General features: G+C 41.6%; 1 protein-coding gene across 4 annotated transcripts; it reads left to right on the plus strand.

Moving 5' to 3' along the window:
- The first annotated feature begins 128 nt into the window (after positions 1 to 128).
- On the plus strand, positions 129 to 27,439 carry GOLGA3 (golgin A3). Of its 4 annotated transcripts, none has more exons than XM_052690872.1 (24): positions 129 to 243; positions 1,538 to 1,882; positions 4,989 to 5,270; positions 6,101 to 6,213; positions 7,333 to 8,027; positions 9,125 to 9,236; positions 9,781 to 10,087; positions 10,474 to 10,676; positions 11,077 to 11,214; positions 11,808 to 11,969; positions 12,394 to 12,762; positions 13,932 to 14,009; positions 14,900 to 15,163; positions 15,641 to 15,735; positions 16,505 to 16,721; positions 17,160 to 17,303; positions 17,911 to 18,108; positions 18,624 to 18,740; positions 19,245 to 19,384; positions 20,155 to 20,287; positions 20,492 to 20,614; positions 21,006 to 21,170; positions 22,037 to 22,194; positions 23,197 to 27,439. In XM_052690872.1, the coding sequence occupies exons 2-24, from the start codon at positions 1,753 to 1,755 to the stop codon at positions 23,402 to 23,404; spliced, it is 4,551 nt and encodes a 1,516-aa protein (XP_052546832.1). In that variant the 5' UTR covers positions 129 to 243; positions 1,538 to 1,752; the 3' UTR covers positions 23,405 to 27,439. The 4 variants fall into 4 exon arrangements, with proteins under 4 accessions (XP_052546832.1, XP_052546833.1, XP_052546835.1 ...); XM_052690873.1 differs by having other exon boundaries at positions 22,040 to 22,194; XM_052690875.1 differs by having other exon boundaries at positions 4,989 to 5,147.
- The last annotated feature ends 108 nt before the right edge of the window (positions 27,440 to 27,547 follow it).

The following is a 27,547-nucleotide window of genomic DNA, read 5'->3' on the forward strand; positions in this document are numbered from 1 at the left end:
GCGGCGGAGGCCGCCCTGCCGGCTCCCCCGGGCCGCCGAGCTCCCGCCGAGCTCCCGCCGAGCGGCGCCGGGCCCGGCGGGGCGGGGAAAGCGCGGCGGCGGCGCGGGCCTCGCGCGGCCCTGCGGAAGCGGCGGCGGCGGCCGGCGGGGAGGGAGAAGCGCGGTGCACCGCCGCGCCCCTCCCGCCCCTTCCCGCCGGAGGCAGCGCCACGTCTCGGGCGGCAGCCGGGCGGGCGGCCACAGGTCTGCGCGGGTTCGGCCGGGTCGGGGATGGGATGGGGGTGGCGGGGCGACGTGCGGTCCGAGGGGCTTCGCCGCTTTCCTGCCCGGGCCCCGCCGTGCTCGGAGCGGAGCGGGCAGGTTTAGCGGGCTCACAGCCGGCTTCCCGCGGCGCGTCTGTGTGCGTTCCGAGTAGGTGCGCGGAAGGGCTTGGGAGCCGTCGGCCTTTGGGGTTGGGTCGCACGGCAGAGCCCGGCTGCGGAGAGCTGCCCCGCTCAGTGTGCGCCGCGTGCCGTCCTGTCTTTGTCTGCGGCTCCTCTGCCCGCACGGCAGCTGCTCGTCAGACGGCCGCCGTGAGCTTCTGACGCGGAGCGTGGAATCCTTCCGAGGCCTTGAGCTCGTTGCCTTCCTCTCCCGTGGAGATGTCCGTTCCGTGCCCCTGTCGCTCCCTGAGAGCTCCCTGCTGCGGCGCTTACACGGCTGCACTCTGGAGATGGGGACGCGGCGTTGCTTACGGTGTGTGGAAGCTCACCGAACCTAGGTCTGGCCCGAAATCCCTTCCGCCACACAGAATCGGGGGTTCTGCTGTTTTGATAATTGCAACGCGAGTTCAGCTGTCGGTGCCTGTTTGAACATTTTGACAGCCGCAGTGAGTGCTTGCAATGGCTTTTGTCAGATGGTGTCAGTAGTCCGGGTCTGTGTACAGGTAGGAGCTGAGTGCAGGTTATGGGATTTGCATTCTGTGTTTGGGAATCCCTCCTGACTCCCCAAGGCACTGGGCCGTGCCCTCCCTGCTGCTGTGCTGACTTTGGCCAGGCAGTGCACCATGTGTGTGCCGCTCTGCGGGCAAGTAAACAGCAGTGATGTCATTTGTATAAAATAGCCCTGGTTCCCTCTTGTGTTGTGACCAAAGGATTTGAACCAGGTTGGCAGTAGGTCCTTGGAATGAAATATGTTATGAAAGTCTAGACTGTGACTCACAAAGCAGAGTGCAGCACTGAGTGCTGTCTGGCTTGTGAAAGCTGAGGTGAAATAGAAGTTTCTGTTAAAAAGGACAGCGATCTTAAATCAGTCTTGCTGAATGGTATCTCATTGCCTTATTACACTGATCTATTAATGCAACTGGAAAATAGAAGGTGACTAAAATGGTGTTAAGTAGATCGTTTCATATTTAGAGAAGTTGGACAGTTGTGGTATTGCATTGTCACTGTTACTATCCCATCTGCTGGTTCGGTTTGTTGAAGTTGATGGGCTGGTGGGCAGTCTGTGAGTGCTGCTTGCTTTTTAACTGCTGTTTTCAAACTACGTTTGTTTGTAGGGAATGAGGATCCTTGCTGATTAAAGCTTTGGCCGTCAGCAGTTTTCATGATCTGGAATCATCAGCTGCCTGCTGCTCACCAAGAGCTGAAAGCTCAGAACTGTGCCCTGCATAACGCCTTGATGCTGTTGCTAATGGAGAGAAACTGGACTCGGTAGTTTGCTTGGCAGCACATTTAGAAGAAATACTTTCCTGTGATCTGGATTGTTTTTACCATGGAATCCTCATCCATGCAGCAGGATGTTCTGTTGGACAACAGGAGCAGCAGTGGGGCTCCTGGCACCTCTCAAGAACATGGGGATTGTAACGCCAAGTCAGCTTTGCGTGTTACAGATGAAGTTAACCGTAAGTTATTTCTTATGAACTGCATCATTTCTAAGTCCCACAAGGCTTCCCTGCTACTTTTATTTGGGCGGTGCTGAAGGACATCTTTGTCCTTGAGGTCAGAGATTTCTTGTACAGCAATACATAGAAAGTTTAGTGAAGGCCATGACTCTGCACATGAGAAAACTTTTCTGTTTTAAAATTCATTCTTTCAAAACAAACCCACACTACCAAATACTATCAGCCACCAACTGAGCATGTGCTGCTCGCAGTGTTACTCTGTCTTCTGAAATCATTTCCAGTCACGTATGCATGAAGCTCTTCAGAACTGCCAATTCTAACAGGTCAGAAATGGAGTATTTTATTCTAGTTCTAAGTTAAAACGTACTCAGAAAGTCTCTCTAAATTTGCATTGTGGAAGAGAGATGCTGGCATGTATGCCCCAGATTATCTCGCCCAAATTATCTCAAAATAACGTAGGCAGGCACTGTAGTAAAATAATCATGCAGCTGCTCAGAAGAAACTTAAAAGCGTACAGATCTGAGTAGATTACAAAGTCATGGAAAAACCGAGGTTGGAAGGGACCTCTGTGGATCATCTGGTCAGGTCTTATGCCCAGAGCATTGCTGTCACAGTGCTCAGGGCTGCCCAGGCCCTCCTCATGCTGGCTTTCAGAAAATCTCCAAATCAACAGCTTTTCTGCCCATGATGTCCCTGAACTGCTTTCGTTGTGAAAATCTTCCTCGTTGATGTTCCCATGTTTCCACTACGGATAGCGAGGGACAAGTTGATACGAAGGGGGTCTGTGTGTTGCAGCTGCAGGCGTGTGCTGAAGGAGGATACAGAGTGCTTATGTTAAAGGAACTTTCTGTTGATACAGAGGGGATCATGTGGCAAAGCTGTTAGTCTTCAGTCCTCCTCTAGTGTCACAGAGCGTCGCCTTGTCACAGGCAGGAAAGTGGAGTCCTAAAACTGTGTGCACTTATCACTCTGCCCTTTATCAGAGCGGCAGTGCGGCTGTGTGCTGATTCATTCATCTTTTATGAAGCCAGAGATCACGCTTTCCTGCTTTCTCCTGTCTTGGACATCATCCAAGCAGTCGAATTGTGGCTTGTAAATAGGTAATGTGTGACTCCAGTGTTTTCAATTAAATTCCATCTCTTCCCACACTTTTCTGACCACGGTTGTATTGACACCATTGCCATTAAATTACTTTAGTTCCAGACGTAATTTAGATGCTGATTGTCTCATGGCCTCAGGAAGTTGCCAGGAAACCATTCTTCCAGAATTTTGCTCCAGTATCTTTTTTTTTTTTGTACCACTCAAGGTTGTGAAAGAAAAAATATTGATAGGGTGCAGGCTCAGTGCAGTAATAGCTGCAGTTTCAGAAATGTGGGCAGAAAATATTTCTGCATGTGCAAGGTGTTGTTACTCAGAGCACTTGCTCTCTTTAAAATTTCCTTTTTGCATTCCTGAGCTGCAGTTTTAAAATGTCTTCATCTGAACCTTATCTTGGTTGGTCATTTATAGAGCAGCTCCATCCTCTGCTCCTCTGCAGCCTGGTTGTACCCATCCCTTCTGTCCAGTGAGCTGCATCAGAGAACTGGTTTGGGCTCAGAGGGGCTGCACGTGTTCCCTGTATGACAGAGGTGATACTCCAGAGCATTTCAGTTCAAAGCATAGGGAGCTGATACTCTCAGGCCACCTGCCATGAAAAGCTGTAGATTTTCTATGCACGCTGTTTCCTTGGTCAGAGGCCTGCAAACATCCCTGCTGGGATGGGTGGGTGCCTCACAGACATAGCAATGGATGAACGCAGTGGAAAAAGCCCTGCTTTCTTTCCTACCTCTCATCTGGCTGGTTTTACTTCAGGTCTGCTTTCACGTTCGCCGCAGACATGGACAGCTTTGTCTTTTTAATTGTTTTGCTTTCAGAATATTGCAGGGATTCATCATGTGAGGGTAACTGTTCAACAGCAGTATGGTGAAGGACTGATGTCTAAGTCAGTAACTGAAGTATTTAACCAGTGTCACCAACTTCGTGTGTGTGGGTCTTAGAAACACTTCAGTTCTGACAGGATTGTTTTCTAATTGAATGTTTCTCAGTTCTCTTATTTTCCCCACATCAAACTTTTTAAAAAGAAAATGCAAGAAACTGTGTTTTCATGTCCGCAGCTCGAGGGAGGGGAAATGGAAGACTTGATCTTTCTGCTTGCAAGTACCTGGTGGTCACACATGCTAAATATTCTCAGACATATTTATGGAAAGCCATAATGACTTCTTCCACATCACTCTCATGAGTTCTGGTTATCCCAGTGATGCGCAGTGTGTGAGCAGAAAGATGGGCTGCTTCACTTCTCTGCTCTGACAAGGTGTTTTGCAGAGGTTTCATGTAACACATTTGAAGTTAGATGTATAATTCTGCTGCAGCAGCAGTTCCCTAAATGAAGTAACCCCTGATGGAGCAAAGTAAAAACGTGTGAAAAATACAAACCTACAAAATATTGGTCTGGCATTAAAGAAGTATCATGATGGGAAAGGAGATGAGACAGAATTGGTACCAAAGTGGTTCTTGAATTGCCTTCTAATTGCTGGATTTATTGCTTTGATTCACATAAGGATTGCTATCGTACTTTTGATGGAAGATATACTATGTGAAAATTGTAAGCTAATCTTTGAAATTGGGAAGCTGTGGCTGACCCACGAGGGGAGCTGGGTGGTGGGTGCTCTGTGTCCCCATGCCCAGGGCTGTGCCCAACAGCTGAGTCACCATGCAGGGCCTGCAGTGCCTGAGTGTGGTTGCAGTGGCTTTGCAGTGTGCTGTGACAGATTGTGTTGTGTGTGTTGGTGCGTAGTGCTTTGAAATCTGACAAGATTTGTGTGAAGTTCTGAAGATATTTTATGATTGCATTTGAGATCCTGTTTGAAGGCACCGTGTTCAGGCAAATCGAAGGTATTTCATTTCTTAAATTGGAGGAATGTCCCCTTATAACACCGTGCTTTCCACTTACTGTCTTAGCAATTCCTGTATTCTTGTCCAAAGACAGCAGCATGGGCGCTGTGTTAATGGGGCAGTAAGGATACACGGAGTGGTTTACAGCAAAGCTCAGTGAACCTTTCTTTTCCAGCCACCAGTGTTAACCTCAGCGAAGTGCCAAATGAAGAGGGAAGTCTGGAGCTAAACAGCAAAGCGGACGCCTGCCAGAATGGGCCAGAGTTGCTCTTCCCTGACTCTCCCATATCTTTTGATCCCACCAGCAGTCCTCAGGGTCAAGAGTCATCCCCAGGTGTGCCTGGTTTCCATGACAGCCTAAGGAAGTCTCAGGGAACTAGTGCTGAGGGCATAGCTCTTAGAAAAGAAGCTTTGCAGTCTCTCAAACTAAGCCTTCCCATGCAAGAAACAGAATTGTGTAAGCATCTGTTTATGATGGTGCCCCTGCTTTCCATTGCTGCATAAAGCTTTTTTCTCTGAGCCTGACTGTGGAAACCTCTACTATCATTTCAGCTTGGACTAAATGTCGTTTTTGCAGTAAGCTTTTACTTTGAACTAAAATTCATTTTCTTTCAGTATACCACCCCCTGCTGCAGCTAAAGCACGTGCCTTAACATTTAGAAATTATTCTCACGCTGGAGGGGGATCTATGCTTTCTGGGATTGAGGCTGTTCTGATCTTCCTGCCTGATTATGGGGAGTAACAGGTGACAGCAAGACAAAAGGAGGTCATTTTGAGCTAAGTAATGAAGAGGAAGAGGAGAAAGGAAGAGCTTTTACTGTGAGAAATCTAGTGCTGCACAACATTTGTGGATTGTTCTTTAAAAGCATTCCTGGACAGACCATGTGAGTTAGCAGAGTGACAGAATATATCTGTTGAATAGTCTTTCTCAGACCTTTAAGGAATGAGCAGGCTGCGTAGGTTTGTCTCAGCTATTCAATTTCAGTACTGCCCAAAGTTCAGAACAGGTGAACTAAACTTGCTGTAGGATCTTTCTCTTTTCTTATGTACTCAGAGGAACTACAGCACTGGGAAATTGGACGAACTGAAATACACAATCATTATCAATGCTTACACAACAGTGTATTAGAAGAGAACGTTTTGGGGTGCATGCTATTGGGCTTTCCTTGCATTTCTTGCTTAAGCATGAAGCATGTTGCTGGTGGTAGAAGGGGTTGTTTCCTTTTGCATCAGATTTGCCTGTTGCAGTTTTCCTTTTTTAACTGTGAAGATACCCTTCACTTACAGGCTCAGTAGAGGCTTCCCTCCCGTTGGAGAATGAAGAACAAATACGACTTCAAGCAAGAAGACGGCTAGAAGAGCAGCTCAGGCAGTACAGGGTGAAGAGACATCAGGAGAGAGTGAGTAGCACACAGCAAGTGTTGTAGCTTCCATAGTTGTTGGTAGGCTTGGAAGCTTCATTTCTCTCTGTGCTTTAAATTATGTTTTCTATGTTTTAAAAATTCAGTTGCTTTTCCAAATGTGAAAAAGCATGCTATTTTTTTCTTCTGGATGTACAAAATGTGGTTCTGTTACTGTATTGCTAACACACCTTTTTTTTTTTTTTTTTTTTTTTTTTAACAACTCAGAATATGAAAAAAGTAACAGAACTGAGATAACCTTAAGCTTAAGAAAACTCTAGTAGTTATTTCAAATCTTATTTAAATTTTTTTCTTCTATCTTTCTGCTAGTTTCAGCTGGAACTTAGTTGGTTTTTCCCTCACAGTGCCTGGTACAATGCTGTGTTTTGGCTTTAGTGGAAAGCCATGTTGATAACACACTGATGCTTCTAGTTGCTGCTGGGCAGTGCTGCACTGAACCAAGGCCAGTGTGAATTTCTCACACTGCTGTGTTGGGAGGGGGACTGAGGGACACCAGGAGTTGGGAGGGGACGGAACCAGGACAGCTGAGCTAACCCAGCCAAAGGGATGTTCAGTGCCATAGGACACCATGCCAAAACAGAAGCCTGAGAAGGGCAGGGATCTGGCTGGGCAGGCGGCTGCTGCGTGGGCACTGGCTGGGGGTCAGTCAGCAGGTAGTGAGCAATTGCTTGCACATCACTTGTTTTGTGTACATATGTATTTATATTATTATATCTGTTATCTTCCTCTTCCTGTTTGCATCTTAGTAGTTTTTATCTTGACCACAAGTTCTACTTTGGTTTTTTTTTTCTTTTTTTTTCTTTTTTTTTTTTTTTCTTTTTCAGTTCTCTCCCCCATCCCTCTGGGGGAAGGACAGTGGTCAGGACAGTGGTGCTCAGCCACCTGCCAGCTTCAGCCGCAACAATCCTGTTCATTTTTAGACTCTACCTTGATCACGAGTCTTGACAGAGTTGATTGCTGCCATAGTTCACTTGTTCATGAAGCGATGCAGAAATATAAATATAAATGTGAAAGTTCAGAGCTTCAACAAAATAAATCCTTGACACTAGTTCAGGTGTAACGTTCTGAAATTTACTGGAGTCTCTTGGTTTCTTTTAGTCTAACCAGTCTACATCCAAGAGCCGGCCCTCCAGCACATTGGATCCTGAGCTGATGTTAAACCCAGAAATCTTACCCAGGGCCAGCACTGTAGCAATGACGAAGGAATACTCCTTTTTGCGGACCAGTGTCCCCAGGGGGCCGAAACTGGGAAGCCTGGGACTTCCAGCATCTTCAAAAGAGAGAAAAAGTTCAAAGTCTTCGAAGTCCACTAAGATCCGGTCCTTGGCTGACTACAGAACTGAAGATTCAGGCTCTGGAAGTTCTGCAGGGAATCTTGTGGCTACCGATTTACCTGGTGGGACTTTGAAGCAAAGCAGAAGTGGTCCAGCATCCGTTGTTTCTGAGATTAGTCTGCCTTTTGACACAGATGATCGAATAGAGGATTCCTCCTTGGCAGGAGATAGCGTTTCAGAGATTGATGGAAGTGAAGTGGGAATGAGGCTGGATGGAAATGAAAGCGACAGCTCTACCTACAGCAGCGTATCAGGAAAGGGGCTGTATAACAATTTACCAAATTCAGAAGGCAAGCAGAGAATTCCATACACAATAAATGGTCAGAAGATACATCCTGATGCGATAGGACAATTTCCTTCCATCAGTGAAGTGCTACAGGCTGCAGCAGTGGAGCACCAAGCCCAAGAGCAAGAATTTAATGGGGAAATACGGAGCCGGAGAGACAGTATTTCTAGCAGGTAAGAAAGACTGATACACAGTCAGATGGTTACCAAGCATTACACTTTTTTAGTCGGTGCTCTATTGCTCTTCTGCTAACATTGGATGAAACTTCTGTTCATCATGATAAAATCTGCTTTTAACTTAGAGATTATAAAAGAAACTGAAAGATCACCAGGTATCTACTGACTAAATGTGTTTTAGAGAAAGATAGTTTTGACACTGATTGGATGTTTTAAAAGTTCTGCTGGCAATTGCCTCCATCTGTATTTGCTTGTGGAGCATTTATTCAGAGTCCCTGATGTGGCATTGGCCTTTAAGGCCTGAAAGTGTTGACATAACTGAGTCAAGCAGTGATGTTTGTTATGATCATTTATGTGATCTTTCAGACCCTGAGTCACTGTGTAATGCTAAGAGTCCTGCCCTTAATACTCTTAGTCTCTGCAGCCCTTGAGTCTAACAAGCTTACATGTATGTGATAGGTGTTAAACTGATTATAGGCAAGCTGAAGCCCTTACTGATGCAGTTATTTGTGTGTTGTTTTTTTTTTTTTTATCACTTGTCTGCAAATGCAGTGATTGAAATATGGTATATTTATGGAAATATGGTAGCAGTTTAGAGATTACCTTTTCTCCTTCCCCATTTTGGAGTAAAGTGAAGTTCCATGAGACATTAGGGTAAAATCAGTTGTCACTGATTGTCTCATCATGGGCTTAATTCTTGCAGTAATAAGAGAGAAGATCTTGTCAGCTTTCGCTGGATTCCTCAGCTGTATATGGTGGAAGGAGAATAAAGAAACCCTTCTGCCAGATACCTTTTCTTCCTTCTTCTGCATTTCCCGTTGTTACCTTGCGCTTCTGTAACAGAAGTATAAATAAACTCTAGTAGCTGCAAAAGTAGGAAGCTAACATGTAAAACTTCGGTGTGAATGCGGTTTCTTTCTCTTTAGATGGTACTGAATTTGTTCCCCTCTTTTCTGGATCCTTCAAACTTGGAGTGCATGTTGCTAGGTCACGTGGGAAACATATTATCTTATGGACTCTGAATACCTCTTAATTTTGCAATGCTTTTGCTCAGCAGTATTCTAACCCTTAACTGTGTATGGATGTCTCTGCAGTGTATCTATGGAAAGCTCTGTCGCAGGAACTCATGACGAAATGTTGCAGGTGCTAAAGGAGAAGATGAGACTTGAAGGACAACTAGAGGCACTTTCTGTAGAAGCTAATCAGGTAGAAAATGAATTTCTGTATTTAGCAAATTATGTTAATGTGTTAATTAATTTTCAAGGACTTCCTACTCTTAGGGAAGTGTGTTTTGTAAAAACATTGTTGAACTACTTGCATTACAAGGATGTTTAGGGAGATAAAGCCAGTAAAGCTGTTGAAAGGTTCAAAAAAAAAAAAGGACAAAAGCAGTCCAGAGATGATAAATACAGAGTTGTGCCAGTGATTGCCTGTATTGCTGTATTTTCAGTTTGTACTGACTGATGGTACAATGTACAGAACACAAAACATTCTTACTTAAAGGGTGGAAACAAATCTTATATGCCCATAACCATGTCAGGATTTATAACAGAAACACTGTGTGGTTTGTCTGTGCTGTCTTCTGTGTTTTCTTTGAAAATTTGGTAGGCAAGATGTCACTTCAAAAAATGGTTTTTAGAACAAAATGGTCTTTGCTTTAGCAAACTCATTTTGCTGTGTATCTTCTGTAGTCAGCCTTTAGCGTATTTTCTGTTAAGACCTTTGTGTTTTATTTTTGGGACGCGTTCAGGCTCTGAAAGAGAAGGCTGAGCTGCAGGCCCAACTTGCAGCTTTGAACATGAAGCTTCAGGCGCAGGTGGAGCACAGCCAAAGCAGCCAACAGAAGCAGGAATCGCTGAGCTCCGAAGTGGCCACATTAAAGCAGTCTTGCTGGGACCTGGAACGAGCAATGGCTGACCTGCAAAACACCTTGGAAGCAAAGAACGCTAGTTTGGCTTCTTCAAATAATGATTTGCAGCTAGCAGAGGAGCAGTACCAAAGACTCATGCTGAAAGTTGAAGATATGCAAAAAAGTGTTCTCACCAGAGACAGCACAGGTGGGTCGATGTAAATTGTGATCTCTACAATTTTTATACTCTAGAAACACTTTTATTCTGACATAATTCTGAAGCCCAATTTGTAATGATGAATCTCCATCTCAGGGTACCTGATCTTCAATTCTATTTTTTAATTATTTCATACCTCTGTCCCTTAAAAAGCTTAAACATTACTCATTTATTTTAATTTTGTTCTGCTTATGGCCTGAATTTTTTTTTTATTCTAGAATTTGAGCTCACTTGGAATAGCCAGTCTTTGTGTAATGAGGTGCACATATTTTTGATCAAATAAATAGCTGTGAACACAGCAATAAGCCTTGAAAACCTGTGCATGAGTGCAGAGTGATGCTGTATGATAATCCCTCTGCTTTCTTTTCCTTTTTTAGTTCATGATCTGCGACAGCAGTTAGCTTCCTTACAGAACCAACTTCAGAAAGTGCAGCTGGAACGAACCACGCTGACCAATAAGCTGAAAGCATCTGAAACAGAAATCACTTCTCTCCAGAATGTGCGACAGTGGTACCAGCAGCAGCTGGTTCTTGCACAGGAGGCTCGAGTCAGGCTGCAGAGCGAGATGGCCAATATACAGGTGTTGTGACTGGCTTGCACGTAGGACTGAGGATGTTGCATGTTTAGTTTTATCGAGGGGATGTTGTGTATGAACCCTGATAAGGGATCCTCACTCTGTGTACTTCAGGTGGAGAGTAGAGTGGGGGGGTGGTTTGGTTTTCATCATGGTGTGTTAGGTCATGTCGCTACTGGCACATAAATATAACCAGAACACTTGTGGTATGTTTGTGAAGAGCCATGTAGGTAATGGTTGAGATGAGGCACAGATTCTGTGTTTTTTTTTTTTTCTTTTTTTTTTTTTTTCTTTTTCTTTTTTTTTTTTTTTTTCCCTTTCCCCTGGGACTGTGACCTTTTTTTTTGGCTGAATTTTGGCATTTCTTTCTATCCAGTGTATTTTTTTTTCCCCTTTTTCCCTTCAGGCTGGGCAAATGACCCAAGCAGGTGTGTTGGAACATCTCAAACTGGAGAATGTGGCATTGTCTCAGCAGTTGACTGAAACCCAGCACAGATCTATTAAAGAAAAGGAACGTATTGCAGCACAGCTGCAGAATATTGAGGTAAGGCTGTAGATGGTCTCTGTGACTTATATTCTGTTGAACTTGTGTATTTAGGTTCTGCAAATGTCATATTTGGAAACAGAAGGATTTTCCATCAGAGCATTGCATTTTGCTCCTGATCTCTTAAGCTAGAAAGGGCAGCAAAGCAGCAGGTTAGTGGAAGCACCTCATCTCTGGTGTTGCTAATAGCAGTTGTATCAATGACAGGAAATGTTATTTCGTGGAGTAGCTACGGCATCTCATGAATGTTCTGGTTCAGAATTTTCTATATGGCTTAATTATAATACTTCAAAGATTCTTTTTATTTATATCTTGTTTGGTCAATTTAGAAAGTATGCAAAGTTATTGAAGAGGAATTCAGATTGTCACAAGTGTGCTCACTGTTTTTTCTGCTGTGTCTTAAGTGCGTTAGTGGATGACTTCAGTAAAGATCTGCTGGGCTGTAGGGCAGACATCAAAATGTTCGCTTGTCTCTTTCATCGAGAAATGTTCTTCATTTATCCTTCTCATTTTTATTCTCCCAACAGAGCATGTGTACACAGTCCCTACCCATTGAAGTTATAAATGCTGACTCCTTACTTTCTTTTGTGCAGGCTGACATGTTGGACCAAGAAGCTGCCTTCATGCAGATCCAGGAGGCTAAAACCATGGTGGAAGAAGACTTGCAGAGAAAACTAGAGGAGTTTGAGGATGAGAAAGAACAGCTTCAGAAAATGGCTGACTCTGCAGCAACTTTGGAGCAAGAGCTGGATCAGGTAGGCTGACAACTTCCCAAAGATTGCAAAGGATTCAGCTAGTTGGCTGAAAAGGCAGTAATAAGTAAATGCTGAGCTCTGAACTTCTGTAAATCTTCTGAAAATGAAATCCATGTGAAAATTGCTCTGCTTCAGATGAGAAGCTTTCATTCTCCTTTTTTTTTAATCATCTCAATAACAATACTTTCTTGAAATTTCAGATCTGTTCTCTTGGAAGTTGCTTTTGCTAGTGAATTCAATGTGTAATTATTCCAAATATGGACAAGAAGCATAGATCAATGTCCAAAGTTGTTAGGCAGTCAGGATCTTCTGTTATTTTCCCCTAGAAACTCAATGGTAGTTACAATATTTTGTTTTTATTGCAGTGCATTCTCAAATACAACGTTCATTTTGTATGAACTTAATCTTAAAATACTTTTCTCAGGTCAAACTGACTTTGCATCAGAGAGATTTGCAGCTTGAATCTTTACAGCAAGAGCATCTAGATCTAATGAAACAATTCACCGTGACCCAAGAGATGTTGCATACCAAAGAGCAGACCCTGGATGACCTGCAAACTCAGTATGATGAACTAAAGGCCAGATTAGAAGAGTTCCAAAGTGATGCTACTTCTAAAGATGACGTGATACAGTATTTGCAAAATGAGAAGATTGTCTTGGAAGTTGCTCTGCAGACAGCAAAAGCAAGCCAAGAGCAACTCGATGAAGGATCAAAACGACTTGGAGAAGATACAGAAGTAACATCAGAAATCTTGGAACAGTTGAGACAAGAGATGGCAATTAAGTCAAGCCAGGTAATAAATCCCTAAAAGTGTCTGTATTAAACATTGCTGTTGCAATTCAGTACTGCCACAGGCACGTGGCGTTGCCAGTTACATGGCAGGAGATTTGTATAGGCAGGTTCATCTATGTCTGTGGTTTCAACATTCAGCTAATTGGGGATGTTTTAATAATTCTGTTATATTTCTCTGTTGGAAGACTGATGCTTTATATTTTGTTGTATCATTAGAATGCTTACAGTTTCGTACTACTTGGTATCTGTATGGATTTATGCATTTTCGTTACACGAGATGGGAAGCTGAAGTTAATTGATTCTGTTCTGTGATCTTTCTAAAACATAACAGTTTAAAAAAAAAATTGAGTACAGACCACATGAAAATAACTTTCTGATGTGCTCCTTTTTTTTTGTTTTTTGACACCATCAAACATCTCCCATAGGCAGTAATTTAGTCGTGTTTAACTGAGCCTTTATCTTGTACCAGTACAGCAGGGTGAGGTTTGGATATTGCTGTGTACCAGCCAAGACTTTTTTCTAGGTACTGAGCTGGTTAACAAGTTTAAGTCTAATGCATATCCTTACTCTTCTTGTGCCTGCTTTCAAGTATTGTGACCCTTCCCTTTGCACCTGTAGTGTCATAATCATAAAGTTCTCTATCTTTTATGGCGTCCAGGCTCCACGTGAAACTCCACGGAGAGCTTGCTTATTGAATACAGCTTATGATGGGTGCCTGGTAATCTGTAGAGGTTTCTTCTGAAGAGAGCAATGGAACTTGTTAGTATTACCAGTAGAAGTGTAAAATAGCTGTGGATGCACATACAATGAGATTGCTTTTTTTTCCCATTCAAAGCTCCAGCTGCTTTCTTCACTAGGTCACGTATGTGAGAACTGATGCTGTATGGATACCATTATACAGATCAGTGGCACAAACTAAAATCTTAATGTCAGAATAAGGAGCCCTTGTTTATTACACGGTTCATTATAAGATGTAAATTTATTTCTGTATAAAATGCTGGGTTATCTAACGGTGTCACTGACAGACCTAGTCACAAACAGGATCCTCATTAGTATGCTGTATGTTCAACAGTATGTTCAACCATAGTAGAAGGTACTGTCAGTGCTTGAAGTAACACAGAATATGTGGTGTGGCATGTGAAGCAACATCTGTGGTTTTTGTTCTGGCAGGTAGAAAATCTGCAACAGGAAAATGGCAGCCTTAAAAAACAGGTTCAAAAAGTGAAGGAACAGTTCCTACAGCAGAAGGTAAACAAAAGCAAGTTATTTCAGAGAATTAGAAGCAAAGAGCAGATTTTTACAGTCTAGGTGCTTCTGAGGGCTTTTGTGAGGAAACTGGAATCCATTTTCAGTACCAAATACTGAAACTTTGTGACACGATTATATGGTTTGTGTATTCTGTACAGTGAATTTTTATCTGCAGTTAAGATAAAAGTAGATCCACCAATCAATTTGTGCTTTCATAGGACTATAGGAACTTTGCCAAATGGTCCATCATATCACATTTCTCTGGCTTGCTGATATCAAGTTTACTTTTGCAAAAGCACTCAGGAAAATCTTCAAGTATCATCATTTTCTTGCAGCTTTGAAAAGTGGTTGCTGCTTGACTTTTGTTCTGAATAGCTTTAAAATAGTAATTTGATATGTTATTGGTTTTGCAAAAATATATGTATTATGGCACCACTGATTACTTTTTATCCTACTGCCAGCAGTTGTTGTAGCTTGTTTGGTTTAGCTTTGAGAAGGCTGTTTAAATTGTGGGCTGCAAACAAATCCCCTTCTCGTGTCAACAGTTTTTAATTGTGCACATGTAATAGCTTTTACAACTAGTTTAGTTTTTAAAAAGTAGCACTGAAGAAGTTCTATAAAGAATGTGAAGACGAGTGTACAGTGTTGCTGTAAACATTCTTCCCTTAGTTTTTAATGAACTGCTGATATTATCTGATTATTTGATACCTGAGCTTGCATAAGTCTCTGAACTTGCATGAGTGTGTCACAGAGATGATGTCAGTCTGTATTATTTGATGAGGCCACCACAGAACTGGAACAACAGCAGTGAATACTTCACAGTAAATTACAACTTTATAGATTTTAGAGTTACAGGGATGATCTTTTCCTCTTGAACTCTTGTGAACAAGGTGATGGTGGAAGCTTATCGAAGAGATGCAAGTTCTAAGGACCAGCTAATTAGTGAACTGAAAGCCACGAAGAAGCGCCTGGACGCGGAACTGAAAGAGTTAAAAGGAGAACTGCTACGAATTCAAGTAGAAAAGCAGTCACTGGAATCTGAACATTCAAAACTACAGAAGGAAGTGACTGAGGTTCGCCAGCAGATGGTGGAAATAGAAAATCATCTTCAGTCCGTGCAGAAAGAACGAGATGAAATGGAAACACGCCTACAGGTATGGGAGCTGTTAAGCTTTGGACGCTGGGGAGTGTTCCATACAGGATATGTTGTCACTTCCGTTAGTTCTGGATACCTGCAAGTTAAAGTTCTTGATTACCTACTTAATGCTGTATATGTAGGTGTGCATATGCCTTCCACAATCAGTAATGGATATCTCCTGTAAGTCAGCAGGGAGGAGGGTGCTACAGGAGTGGCAGAGAGGTGACATGGAAGCAGTTAACCTGGTCTCAAAGTGAGTGCAGCCTGAGACCAAAGCAGAGCTCTGTGCACACACATTATCATCGTGGCCACAGAGGAATTCATTTAAAAGGAAATGCAGAGGAGTTGGAAAGAAGACAGAGAACCTTGAAATAGCTGTTTTTTTTTTCTTCTGTTTCTATTTAGAGTTGAAAATAATTTTGAAACTTTACATCTGTTTCCTTGTAATCCAACATAAAGCAAATGTGTGTTTTTTTTCTCCTTCCGTATCAAGTCTCTGCAGTTTGATAAGGAGCAAATGGCATCTCTTGCTGAGGCAAATCAGACATTAAAACTGCAAGTAGAACAAATGCAAGAAGAAGCAAAGAAGTAAGTCTGTTCTTCTAATACAGACAAAAGAACTATGTTGTTTGTTTTTGTGAGCACCTTTCTAGCAGTAAAACTTTTCCTATTTCTTAGTCTTATTTGGGAAAATGTTGATTGTGTGCTAAGCAGGAGTTCCAGCTTCTCTGATTCACTCATGGTTTTTAACCAAAGATATATGCCGTGCAGCATGTATGTTATGTCAGCATAGTAGAACATGTTAAGTGGAGTTAACATTCAGTTAATCCTAGTTTTCCTTCAGTGTCTTATAGCCCCAGCTGGCTGGAATGATGGCTTTAATGAGAACAAGTTTGGGTTTGTTTTTTATTTTCACTGGTAATCATAGAAGAAAACTTTTTGCAAAACACATCGAAGATCTCAGATTGGATGACACATTAAACTGAATTCTTACTCTAAATTCAGTGTACATTACATACTTCAGTGTGAAGATTCTGGTTTCTTAATTGCTCTCAGCAATCTTAGTCATTACCTCGCCAGGAGCCAAAATCATTCCTTAGGAACCTGATGGCTTTTTCTGAGATGAATGGTTTGGGGCTAGGGGAGAGAAGTGGGCATTGTTTGCCTTCACTACAGCAAGGCTTGGTGCTGTCTGCTGTGGGATCCTTACAGCTCAGCTGGTAGCTACCAGCGGACTGTATGTAGATTTTATTTATTTGTTTAACTTTTCATTTGAGCCATGTTAAAAATGAATCCTTCAATGGTGTTTTCAGGCAAATCTTGTCTTCACCTTGTTTTGTTTATGCTTTCACTCTAGGGCCATTACTGAGCAGAAACAGAAAATGAAGCGTCTAGGATCAGATCTGACAAGTGCTCAGAAGGAGATGAAAGCAAAGCATAAAGCCTATGAGAATGCAGTCAGCATTCTGAGTCGGCGACTGCAGGAATCCCTCACTGCAAAGGAGTCTGCTGAAGCAGAGCTGAGCAAGCTAAAAGCACAAATCACTGATGGTGGAAGCAACCAGATTGCTCAAGTATATGGATGTCTTTAACACTGTTAATACAAAGATAGCACAGCTACATTGTTAAATGTGTCAGAATATTATTTTACACTGAAGTGATGAAAATACTTGGAATATAGAGCTAGATAAGAACCATGTATCAATGTTCTAAATACTTGGAATTTCCTTAATTACATTTGAGAGAGATGATTTGGCAAGCTTTGTTTTTTTTTTTATATTTCATCCATATTTTTCTGATTACTGATTGCAGCTGATTAAAAAAAACCTAAAGTCTCAGCATCTGAAGATTTTCCAAAATAGTAAAGCTCTGAGCAAGACCTTTAAATTGAGCACCAGCAGCTCATTTAATACTTGATAGTAGAATAAACTCCTTAACAAAACAATTGCCTCTGCAGGTGAATGATGCAATAATCTGCCTTATCTCTTTTTTTTTTTTTCTTTTTTTTTTAGGAAAGGATTCAAGCCCTGGAGACAGAATTGCAAGCTGTTAGAAGCAGTAAGTTGATGCTGGAAAAAGAGTTGCAAGAAGTGATTTCACTTACCAGCCAAGAGCTTGAGGAATACAGAGAGAAAGTGCTGGAACTTGAGGATGAGGTGATTGTACTGCCACTTTCCCATCTGTCATGTAATTCAGGCAAAGTACCTAGAGGAAAAGAGAAATTTGAGTACTGTTATTTTATTCCAACAGTGCAGAAAATCTGAACCTTATGTAGGAAATGCTGTGTTTGTGGCACTGGCCAGTTGTGCTGCCCTTCATGGCTGCCCTTCATGGCTCTTCATGGTTTTATGAATCATTTTAGCATAGAGGAAAAGAAGAGAGAAGGGTAGTTCCTTTATCAGTTACCAGCTGAGTGTGGTCACGAGACAGTGATGGTGCATGAATCACTGTTCATTGGGAGTCATGGATGCTCAGTGAGTTTTGAAGCGCAGGATGGTAATGATAGTCCAAAAAATCAACTACTTTTTTTCTGCATCTGAGCAGTACTCAGAGATTCAGCTGTCTAGCAAGCATCCTAGTCTTCTAAAAAACTCCACAACTACTGTGTAACTGTGCCTATTTTGAACTATTTCGAACTATATATTTTGAACTATATATTAAAAAAACAACAACTTGTGAAAGCAGAGAAACTTTATGACTTCATTTTTTTTGAGGTTGTAATCTGGAACTGTTTGTTTATTTTGGATTTCTCTTTGACTGTAGCTTCAGGAGTCTCGAGGGTTCAGGAGGAAGATAAAACGTCTAGAAGAGATTAACAAGAAGTTGGCCCTTGAACTGGAACATGAACGTGGAAAACTCACAGGCCTTAGTCAGTCTAATGCTGCTTTGCGAGAGCACAACAATGTTCTAGAAACAGCGTTAGCAAAAAGAGAAGCAGATTTGGTCCAACTGAATCTACAGGTATTTGACTTCTGGTTTAATATCTTAAGAAAGGAACTGGCTGATGTTTCTGATAACAAGATGTAGAGGTCGTCACTTGCATGATGCAAGTTTGACACAATTTCTTCAGCTCCAGATCTCGTATGTGTTGCATAACAGCAGTAGCATGAGACTCAACAACAGAAGTGAGATTTGGCACTAGGCAGAGCTGCTGGTGGGAGGTGGAATAAATCATGCAGAAAAACTTGCAGTAGTGAAAGTTTGATTCGTTTAAGACTGGACCTTGATGTGCAGACTGTATCACATAAGGATTCACTGAGATGAACGTTGGTTTGTATGCCAGTAGTAATGTATTCCTGGGATATAAACAAATGGGAATATTGACAAAGAATTGCCTATAACGTGCTACCATGTGGCCTGAAGAGCAGAGGGAAGCTTTGCAGTTGCTGCATTGGCTAGTGTTCATATTTACCAGCTTGTCTGATCTTCCTGTGAGTCTGGACAAAACGTGCATTTGTTTTTGTGATGTGATGCAGGTTCAGGCAGTCCTAAAGCGGAAGGAGGAAGAGGACCAGCAAATGCAACAACTTATTCAAGCTTTACAGGCTTCCTTGGAGAAAGAAAAGTCAAAAGTTAAAGACCTTAAGGAGCAGGTAATAAGTCGTCTTTTCTTTTATTCATTTAAAAGATGATTTAAATGTGAAGTATTTGGGCAGTGGCTTTACAGAAAATGCATGTTTCACAATGTAGTGCTACCAGTAGGACCTCCATTGTGATGGATGATAGTTGAAAGATCAGTTGATGTCTTTTCTGTTATGCCCTGTTTGTTAGCCATGCTCTGTGACTACCGAGAAAATTCCATTGTAACTTGCAATGTGTGGAGTGTATCCTGAAGTGAGGATGCTTCATCAAAAAATTTGCATTGAAAAAACAATCTTGCAGACAGGGTTCTTCCTTACGTACCTGTTTACCACTAGTGTTAATAAGGATGACAACACTAACAGTGTTTTGTAAACGAAAATAAGAAGTGTTAGCAGCAAATTAATACTGCTGCACAACTTTCTTCTTGTTTTGTTTGTAGTCCCTTGGCCAACATCCCCGTATGATTCTCCTACTGTGACAGTGCAAAGAAAATGGCATCATTTTTTTTCTTGCAGGTAGCAGCAGCCAAAGCAGATGCAGCACACAACCGCCGTCATTACAGAGCTGCTGCCCTTGAGCTCAATGAGGTCAAGAAAGAGCTACATGCCAAAGAACTGCTTGTCCAAGCCCTTCAGGCTGAAGTGGACAAACTGCAGTAAGTGTGCCGTAGTAAATGCCTAAGTTCTGAGAGTACAGGAAACAAAAGAAGCCATCTGAAAAACATCTATCTTAGTGAAATTGGATTTCGCTGCTCTGGAGTGGATTATGGTGAAATGTGCCCTAGCTGAGCTCGATCATAAAATGTGTGGTTGGATGCTAGACATGTATTTGCATGTCTGTGTCTCTTGGTGATTAAATTAGATTTGAAGTGGGCTGTATATAGGTTTCACCGTCCTCTTCTTTTTTTACATTTTTCAACCTGAATTTTTACTATTTCTTGTTAGTAAAAGTTAGCAAGTTAAATATATATTGTTCTCCTCTCTTTACAGCTCTGAAGAATGACATAGAGGATGAATTTGAGGGTTGAATATATTCCACAGTATATTGCAATTCAGTTTGTTTTGTTGTATAGAGCGTATTTTCTTAAACTGTAAGGAACTACAGGACTTATGTGAGAGTGGATCGAAGGCTAACTCCGTTCTTCCTAGAACAAAATTTACTGACAGGTTTATTTTTGTTTACATAATCTGTTGTTTGTAAGTCAACCAGTGTTCATGGAATGCAGATTTTTTTGTGGTACTTACAGTAGTTATGCACCTGTCACTGGTGGCTTAACTCTTGCTGTGAGTGTGTTGGCAAAGACTTCAAAGCTGTAAGCAGGTGCCACGCGCTGTCACGTCACTTGTGATTACATAGCTAACACAACAAAGTACTTGGGCAGAGAGAGTAACTGCTGTGTGTGTTTCTGTTCATCCTGCTGCTTAGGGTAGAGGATGAGAAGCATTCCCAGGAAGTATCACAGTTTCAGCAAGAGCTGGCAGAAGCCAGATCTCAGCTCCAACTTCTGCAGAGAAAGCTGGATGAAAAGCTGAGTGAGCAGCCTTTAGTAAGCCAAGAGGTAAAAGCTGCACGCTTACTGTGTTTATCCTTATTTATGATGTGTTGTGTGATTTCTTTTGTCCTTTGTTCAGCAATTTTTAATAGTTTGGTTTCGGAGGTTTTCTTAGAGACAGAAAGGATTCATGAGACTTAGGTAAGAATACTTCAGATTTTGTGATTCAGTGGATGTATACAGAATGCTAATGGTACTTCTTTCTGCTAGGTGGAAGACCTCAAGTGGGAAGTAGAACAAAAAGAAAGAGAAATTGAAACACTTAAGCAGCAGTTGGACATGAGTGAGCAGCGCAGCCATAAGGAACTGGAAGGGATGCAAGTTGTCCTGCAGGTATTCAATCTAGCGAGTGGAGATTCTGATGGGTAACAGGTATTGGTGTAGGGGGATAGCTAAGAAAGCCCTTCTTAGTTTAAAATCATACTTGCACTTATTATTTGAGTAGATGTAAATTTATTTTAATAAAATACGTATTGTGTTTTTCAGCTTTTCTTCTTAGTTACACTGGGCTGTTAGCTGCTTATTTTATTGGACAAAACAGATCATTGACTTTTTATCTTATTTCTGGATTTCTGCCATGGTTGATCAGTTTCATATCACGCTGTTACATTTTGCTACTTTTTCTAGTTTCCCCTGGTGACTGAATAAGGTGATGAAGGCATTTGTTGGCTGGAATTCTATATTTTTTCATGCATCATATTCATTTCCTTATTTTGCTATTCAGAATATCAAGACTGAGTTGGAAATGGTGAGAGAAGATCTGTCGGTGACTCAAAAGGATAAGTTTATGCTGCAGGCTAAAGTGAGTGAACTGAAGAACAGCATGAAGTCACTGCTGCAGCAGAACCAGCAACTGAAGATGGACCTGAAGCATGGCAAGATGAAGAAGGTATTTTAGCAGAAGGAATATGTAGCAGTGCCATTAGATTACAGTACTGGGAAATACTCTGCTGCAAGGGAACTTGGTGAAAATTCCTAACTGAAATGCCTGCCTGTGATACAGACTGAATGATGTTCTGAGATTGAAATAAAAAATACAGCAACATTTCCAGGCAAAAGCAACTTGACCGATTGGATTTCACATCTTTTTCCTTAAAAATCTTTGTGTTTAGCATATTATCTTACATTTCCATTTGAACTCATTATTATAAAGCAGAAAAGAAAGTGCTTAAATAATGATTAGTGGGCAAGTATTTAGATAATATTTTCTTGATGCTAACATGTGTGTCTTCTCCATTCTGGACCCGTCTAGTTTTTTACCTTGCACAGTTTCAGAAGCTAGCTGTTAATGGTTCTTTGGTCTCTTGCACTTATCTTCTCTCGAGCGATAAGGGAGATTCATATAGAACTTCTCTGTTTCGTTCTGTAGACATCTGTCTCTGTATTTCATCCTGCAGGTCTCAGGATATCCAGAAGGACTTCTTTGATTATACACAACTGAATTGTTCTCTTTAACTATACTGAAATAATGTCATTAATTTCTGTGTTGAAAACAGAAGTAAATTGCATTAAATCCCTATTGTTTTATTTCTTTCATAGGGTGATTTCTTGAGCAGCCCTGCATGCTTTCTGTTTACTTATGAGTATGGCTAAAAGTTGGCTTTAGGTTAGGAACTTAACACTTGTGACCCATGAGATTTAACTGTATCAGAAGCGTGTTCATGTTGCATACCAGTAGTGTGAGGCTCCGTTTGGTACAAGTGAAGTGGATGGAATGGATTAATTGATTTCTGACTATTCTGTTTTCCCTTTAACCAGAGGAAAGGAGAGAACAATTCTTCAAATCCTGTGACTCCAGTCAAGATCCCGGATTGCCCGGTGCCTGCTGCCTTGCTGGAAGAACTGTTAAAACCATCGACAGCTGTGAGCAAGGAGCCTTTAAAAAACCTGAACAGCTGTCTGCGGCAATTGAAGTATGACCTGGTTCTAAAACTGTATTAAATACTTTTTAAACGTTTCCAGGAAACCAGCTGCCAACTGAAGGGGGGAGGAAAAAAAAAAGAGTTGTGAAATGAATTATTTTCCTCTTATTAGGGCTGTATTTAGGACAGTAGGATGTTCTGTTATCTTAAGTATTTGCTTATATGGCAGTGGAATAAGGAAAGAACAAGTAGACAAAATGTTCATCCTAAATTTCTCAGTACAAAAATAGATACACTGCAAAACAAACCAGAAACTGCTATTTTTAGTTGCTCTTGCTAGTGGAGAAGCTGGTGTTTGTTTCTTCTCACTATTAGCAGGGTTGCTTGTGATAGGAGCCCAAGCAATGAATTAATGGATCTCTACAGTGGAATTTGATTCTGCCAAGTGTATGTTTTTGTGTCTGCCCTCACAAGGATGTATGCAAAGTTCTGAGGAGGAAAGCTCCAACCTCAGGAACTTGGGCTTATGTGATAACTGAGATACTAATACCACCTCAGCTGCTGTTTTAGGGGAGTGAGCCTGCAATATCTGTGCAGTGAATCTGTATTACCAGACTCGTCTTTTTGCAAAGCTGCTGTCTGAATACAAGTCACAGTGTGTTTGCTTATTTTTCTCTGACGCTTTCCTCACTTCCACGTCCCTGTTGTCTTCAGTATCTGCAAGGCAGCCTTGTCTATCAGGTTGCAGATGCTGGATGCCTTTCCTGAGGAAGTGGTGCTGCATCTTGCTTGGCAGCAAGTATGTGTAGTAAAGGAGTTACTGCATTGTTGGCACTTACTTTTGGGTTAAGTGTATTGCATTTGTTTTTCTCTTAAATTACAGACAGTTTCTAAGTTTTGTTTAGACTTCTTTCTAATGTATACAGCTCTAGCTTAGATAATGTTGAAGTAGGTATCAGAAATCAGAAAATTAATTAAGTTATCTTTCATTTAGTTGTTAGCTTTCTGCTTGATAATATTTGCTCTTTTTTTTGTTCCCAAAACTTTCAAAAGGCAAGAAATGGACAGTCTTCAGCGTCAGATGGAGGAACACACCATTACAGTGCATGAATCAATGTCTTCATGGACTCAGATTGAGGAGCAGCTAATGGACTTTACCTCCACTGGTCCTGCAGCTGCTTCAGAGCAGCAGGAGCGTCCTGCTTTGGTTGAAAAGAAACAGAATTGCGATGTTAGCGACAAGGAAGCTTTGACACTATAACCTCCTCAGCAGTTGTCTTTCTTCCCATTGCTTTAAGTGTGTAAACAAATCTTTATCAGAAATATTTATTTATTTCATTTTTTAAATGGTCTTCAGAATTTTGCTCTTGCCTGTAGAATTAAAAGGCACGGTTTATGCCATCAGCATAATAGTAAGTGCAGAATGTGCTGTTCCAAGGGTTTGTTTGAAAGCTTACTGTAATGAAACTTCATTGTAATAATTCTACCATACTGGGGACTGCCGAGTGAGAAATCTGGCTTGTTTTTGGGTTTAGTGAGAGGTTAAGTTGAAGACTTACATTGAGCCCCAGAAGAGACTCTGCTTCCAGGTCTGCATTTGTTTAATTTGGGTAAATTTGTTAGCAGATGACAGTTAATTATGCTTCATCTGTTTTTTGTTCTGTTTAGTTTTTTTCTTTGGATTGAGGGTCAGATTTTTGTTTTTCTCTCTTTGTGGGCTGTGTCCAGAGCACAGAAAAAAAGAGAAGTCCTGCTCATGTTCAGCTGCAGGCAGTGGTTGAAAAATGGCTACTCCTACTAGAACATTATCCTTCCCCACACCTATAATCTCTTTAAATTTGAGATTACAGCTGTCTGTATTTAAAAATTAAAAAAAAAAAAAAGAAGCATTTGAAGCCCTTTCTAGTTATAAAGATGACAGAACTTTGGCAGTTTTGCCTGGGATGTTTTCATAAGTGTCACAGTTTCTCTCTTACAGCTGCAGGCCAGTAGGGAGCTTTGCTTCACTGCACAAACACTTCTTGCACCTTTTTAGTTCGACTTTTGAAGTAGACATCCTTGATTAAAGGTATGCTTGTAATATATATTTATATATATAAGAGATAAAAATCATAATTTTCTGACTGTTTTAATATGCTTGTATGCAGTAAGTCAAGGCTGACATGAGGTTGTTTTTTTTTGTTGTTGTTGTTGTCTGTTACTCTCTTTGTTATATTATTACATTTTAAGTTTGCTGGGTTTTAACATACTGTCAAATGGCTTAAGGAAGTTAGCCCCCAAAGCCACAGCTTCTAGATATATAATTATTTTGCTTTGGAAGACAGAATTATAATGCCTATAAAATTATTATTTCTATTATCTTCCCAACACACTTCACCCCCTCCCCCTACATCCTCTATGATAAGGCGTCCACTGTGAGTGGAAGTGGTGGCACAGTGACGCCTTAGCTAAGCTGTTATTATTCTCCTTTGGTCCTGTGGGCCTGCGTGGCTCAGAGGCAGTGATAAACCCCTCATTCAAAAACTGCTATAGAGGTACTGCTGCATCCAGTGTCCTGAGGCACAGAGCAAAATGTATGGGATGTTCTTTGGAAGGTTGAGTGGCTGCTTGTGCCGGCGTGGTTTTGTCTTTGAAACAGACAGAAAACAGGTCAATTGTATTCACTGTAGGCTGGTGTGAAAAATGAATCTAACAAGTGCAAGGAGACTGATCAGCTGTTTAAAAAAAAAAAAGCATCTCTTCAAGTAACTTTTTCATAATTAGCTATAACCCAGGGTTTGGAGAAGTTTCCCTGTCAGTTGTCCAGCTTGTTAATTTTTCTCAAGAGGAAGTAGCTTCTTGGAGGAGGCTGCTTTTGGTTTGGGTGTTTTGAGAGGAGACGATTGCAGTTCGCTTCAAATAAGTCAAAACTGGATGAGGGGTGGGGATTGGGTGGAGGGAATAACGTTTATCCAGCTTTGGAGCTCATAATTACCTATTGAAGCTCAAATCCAGTTGAGCACTCAGTAGTTAGCATCTGTACTGAATGACATTGTTCCCCTTGCTCAGCTCCTGGATTTTAACTTGCATTTTGTGGAGTCAGAGTCAAGTGATGCTAAAAGCCAAGTTAGCAAAGGGAGAAATGCCTTAGTGTAAATTAGGTGTCCAACATACAGAGTTACTGACAAATTTAAAGAAAAGCCAGAAGCTTTACTGACTAGCTTAACCATGTTAATGTCTGCAAACCACTGCAGTCCACTTTGCAGAGTCAGTGGTACTGGTTATCTCGCTGCTGTCATGTTCTTGAAGTTGCCTGTATATTAAGCTCTAAGAAGAAAAACATATGCAGTGTTGTTAAATAACAAAATCAAATCTACATAGGGAGTAATATATTCAGTACAAAAAGTTATCGAATGTTGAGGATTTTAAATAAAAGAACACTTGTGCAGGGTTAACGTTGGTGTTCATTTTGGTGAATATGTTGCCTACAGTTAATCCATTATGTTTTAATCTCTGAAGTTTGCCAACGGTTGTATAGATAAAGCTTTTATCTGATCTCAGAGAAGCCAGGATTGTAAGAAACCTTCATAGGTCTTGTCTTAAAAATGCCTGTTCTTTTTGTATCAGTACTGCATTCTGTCTTCGGTGCAGCGCTGTGTTTTTGCACTAGCTCCTTACGAAGGCAGCTGAGTTGGTACAGTCAGGTAGTCTTAGGTATGCATTTTTCTTTTTAAAGATGAAGGAGCTGTTGTGAAATGCTGAGATTAGATTTCTGCATTGATCGACCTGTCTCTCTTTCAAAGTTCCTGGGCACTAGTTATTTTATTTTCACCGTGGTTTTCTATAGACACAAGCACCATGCCATTTGTTTCATTGCAGATCAGAGATAAGGTCTGTGGGTCCAAACCTCTTGTGGTCCTAAGTGCTGAAGTCAGAGGAGTCACTAGAAAGCCTTCTAGAAGGGGCACTCAGGATGTGACAAAAGGAAAGGCCTTTTCTTTCAAGCTATCAGCTATGTATCTTAATAATCCAGACAAATAGTTGCTGCTTAATTAAGAGGCCTCGCCCTGAGGCTGAACACGCACTCTCTACAGAGGCAGAGGTCTCTTGCTGTCTGGGCAGTAGAGTAGTTACTGGAATGAGAAGTGGGTCCCCTCTGCATGTCTGCGAACTGCCAAATGTATCAGAAGAGTGTCAGTGCCTCATTGATGTTGGTGTGCTTTTAGAAATTGGAGAATACTGTTTCACAAGGTTTTTTTGCTTTCTCAAGTATTTGAGGGGAATGTATTTTCCTTGTCTGTTTTTCAGCAGTTGCTACCCACTGAACAGGCTTGATGATGGGGCAGAAATGTTGCTGTAAAGTAAGAATGTTTCCCAGATGTTGAAAGTTGTTAAAGGCTGTACTGTCTGTTTCCAAATGCTGTTGGGTTTTTGGAGGCTCTGGAAAAAACTGCATTAAAACAACAACAAAGAAAAACCTGCAACGAAAGAAGTGTTAGTTACTGTCTGTGACGTTGCTGAACACTGTAATGTTCCATCCCGTCGTCTTCCAGATGTCTTGAAATCCTCATGCACTGTACAGGGGCCAGCTGAGCCCCGCATCCACTCCTGCAGTAGAGGATCGGATCCCATGCTGTTCATTCAGACAGTATCCTAGCTGAAATCTATGGCATCGTCACAGGCATAGAGAGCAGAGTATTATCAGAATGAATGTTGGAGTGCTAGTATTATCATGGATTACCTTTACCTCCTTAGGGGAGTGAAGTGCAGCAGCACGAGTGTGGTGTGACAGCAGCTGTGCACTGGGCACACACAGTGCCACCAGTACCAAACTACCTCGGGGCTGACAAGTTTGCTACTGGTGATGCACAGCTTGTCACGTATGTTCCAATAACTCTGCCAGGGAGGTGTGAGCACGTTACGTGTGACCTGCTGCGATCAGAGCCTTGATGACTGACACCAGTCCAAATTACTGGTGCTCGTTAGCTGTCAGCCTGATCACAGTGGTCTCCCGCTGCTGCGTAACACTGCAGGCTGAGAGCAGAGCAGATTTCCAGCACGGATGCACAGATCCCTAGAGGAGATAAAGGTGTTCTCAGTGTTGTAAGAGCAGCATTATGTTTTATACACGATGCTCGCTAATGTAATGTCTGCGTAGGCTGGGTGTGTAAAGATGGGAGCCGGTCACTTTGTGTTGTGAGGGGATAACCCAGGGAGGGAGGAGTTGCACAATCGATCACACGAAGCATGTCCGTTATAAAATAGTGTGCATAGGAATTCCTCTAAAAGTTTTGTGCAATAAACTATTTTTGGTAAAGGGCTCCATGCTGTTTTTATTTATAAGGAGAAACCAGTATCTCTTAATTCTGACGATTTATTTAGAATTCAGAACGTGCTGTATCGCCAATTTTTTAAAAGATATTTT

The sequence above is a fragment of the Tympanuchus pallidicinctus genome, unplaced genomic scaffold, assembly GCF_026119805.1.
Source record: "Tympanuchus pallidicinctus isolate F22 unplaced genomic scaffold, pur_lepc_1.0 scaffold28, whole genome shotgun sequence".
Lineage (NCBI taxonomy): Eukaryota > Metazoa > Chordata > Aves > Galliformes > Phasianidae > Tympanuchus > Tympanuchus pallidicinctus.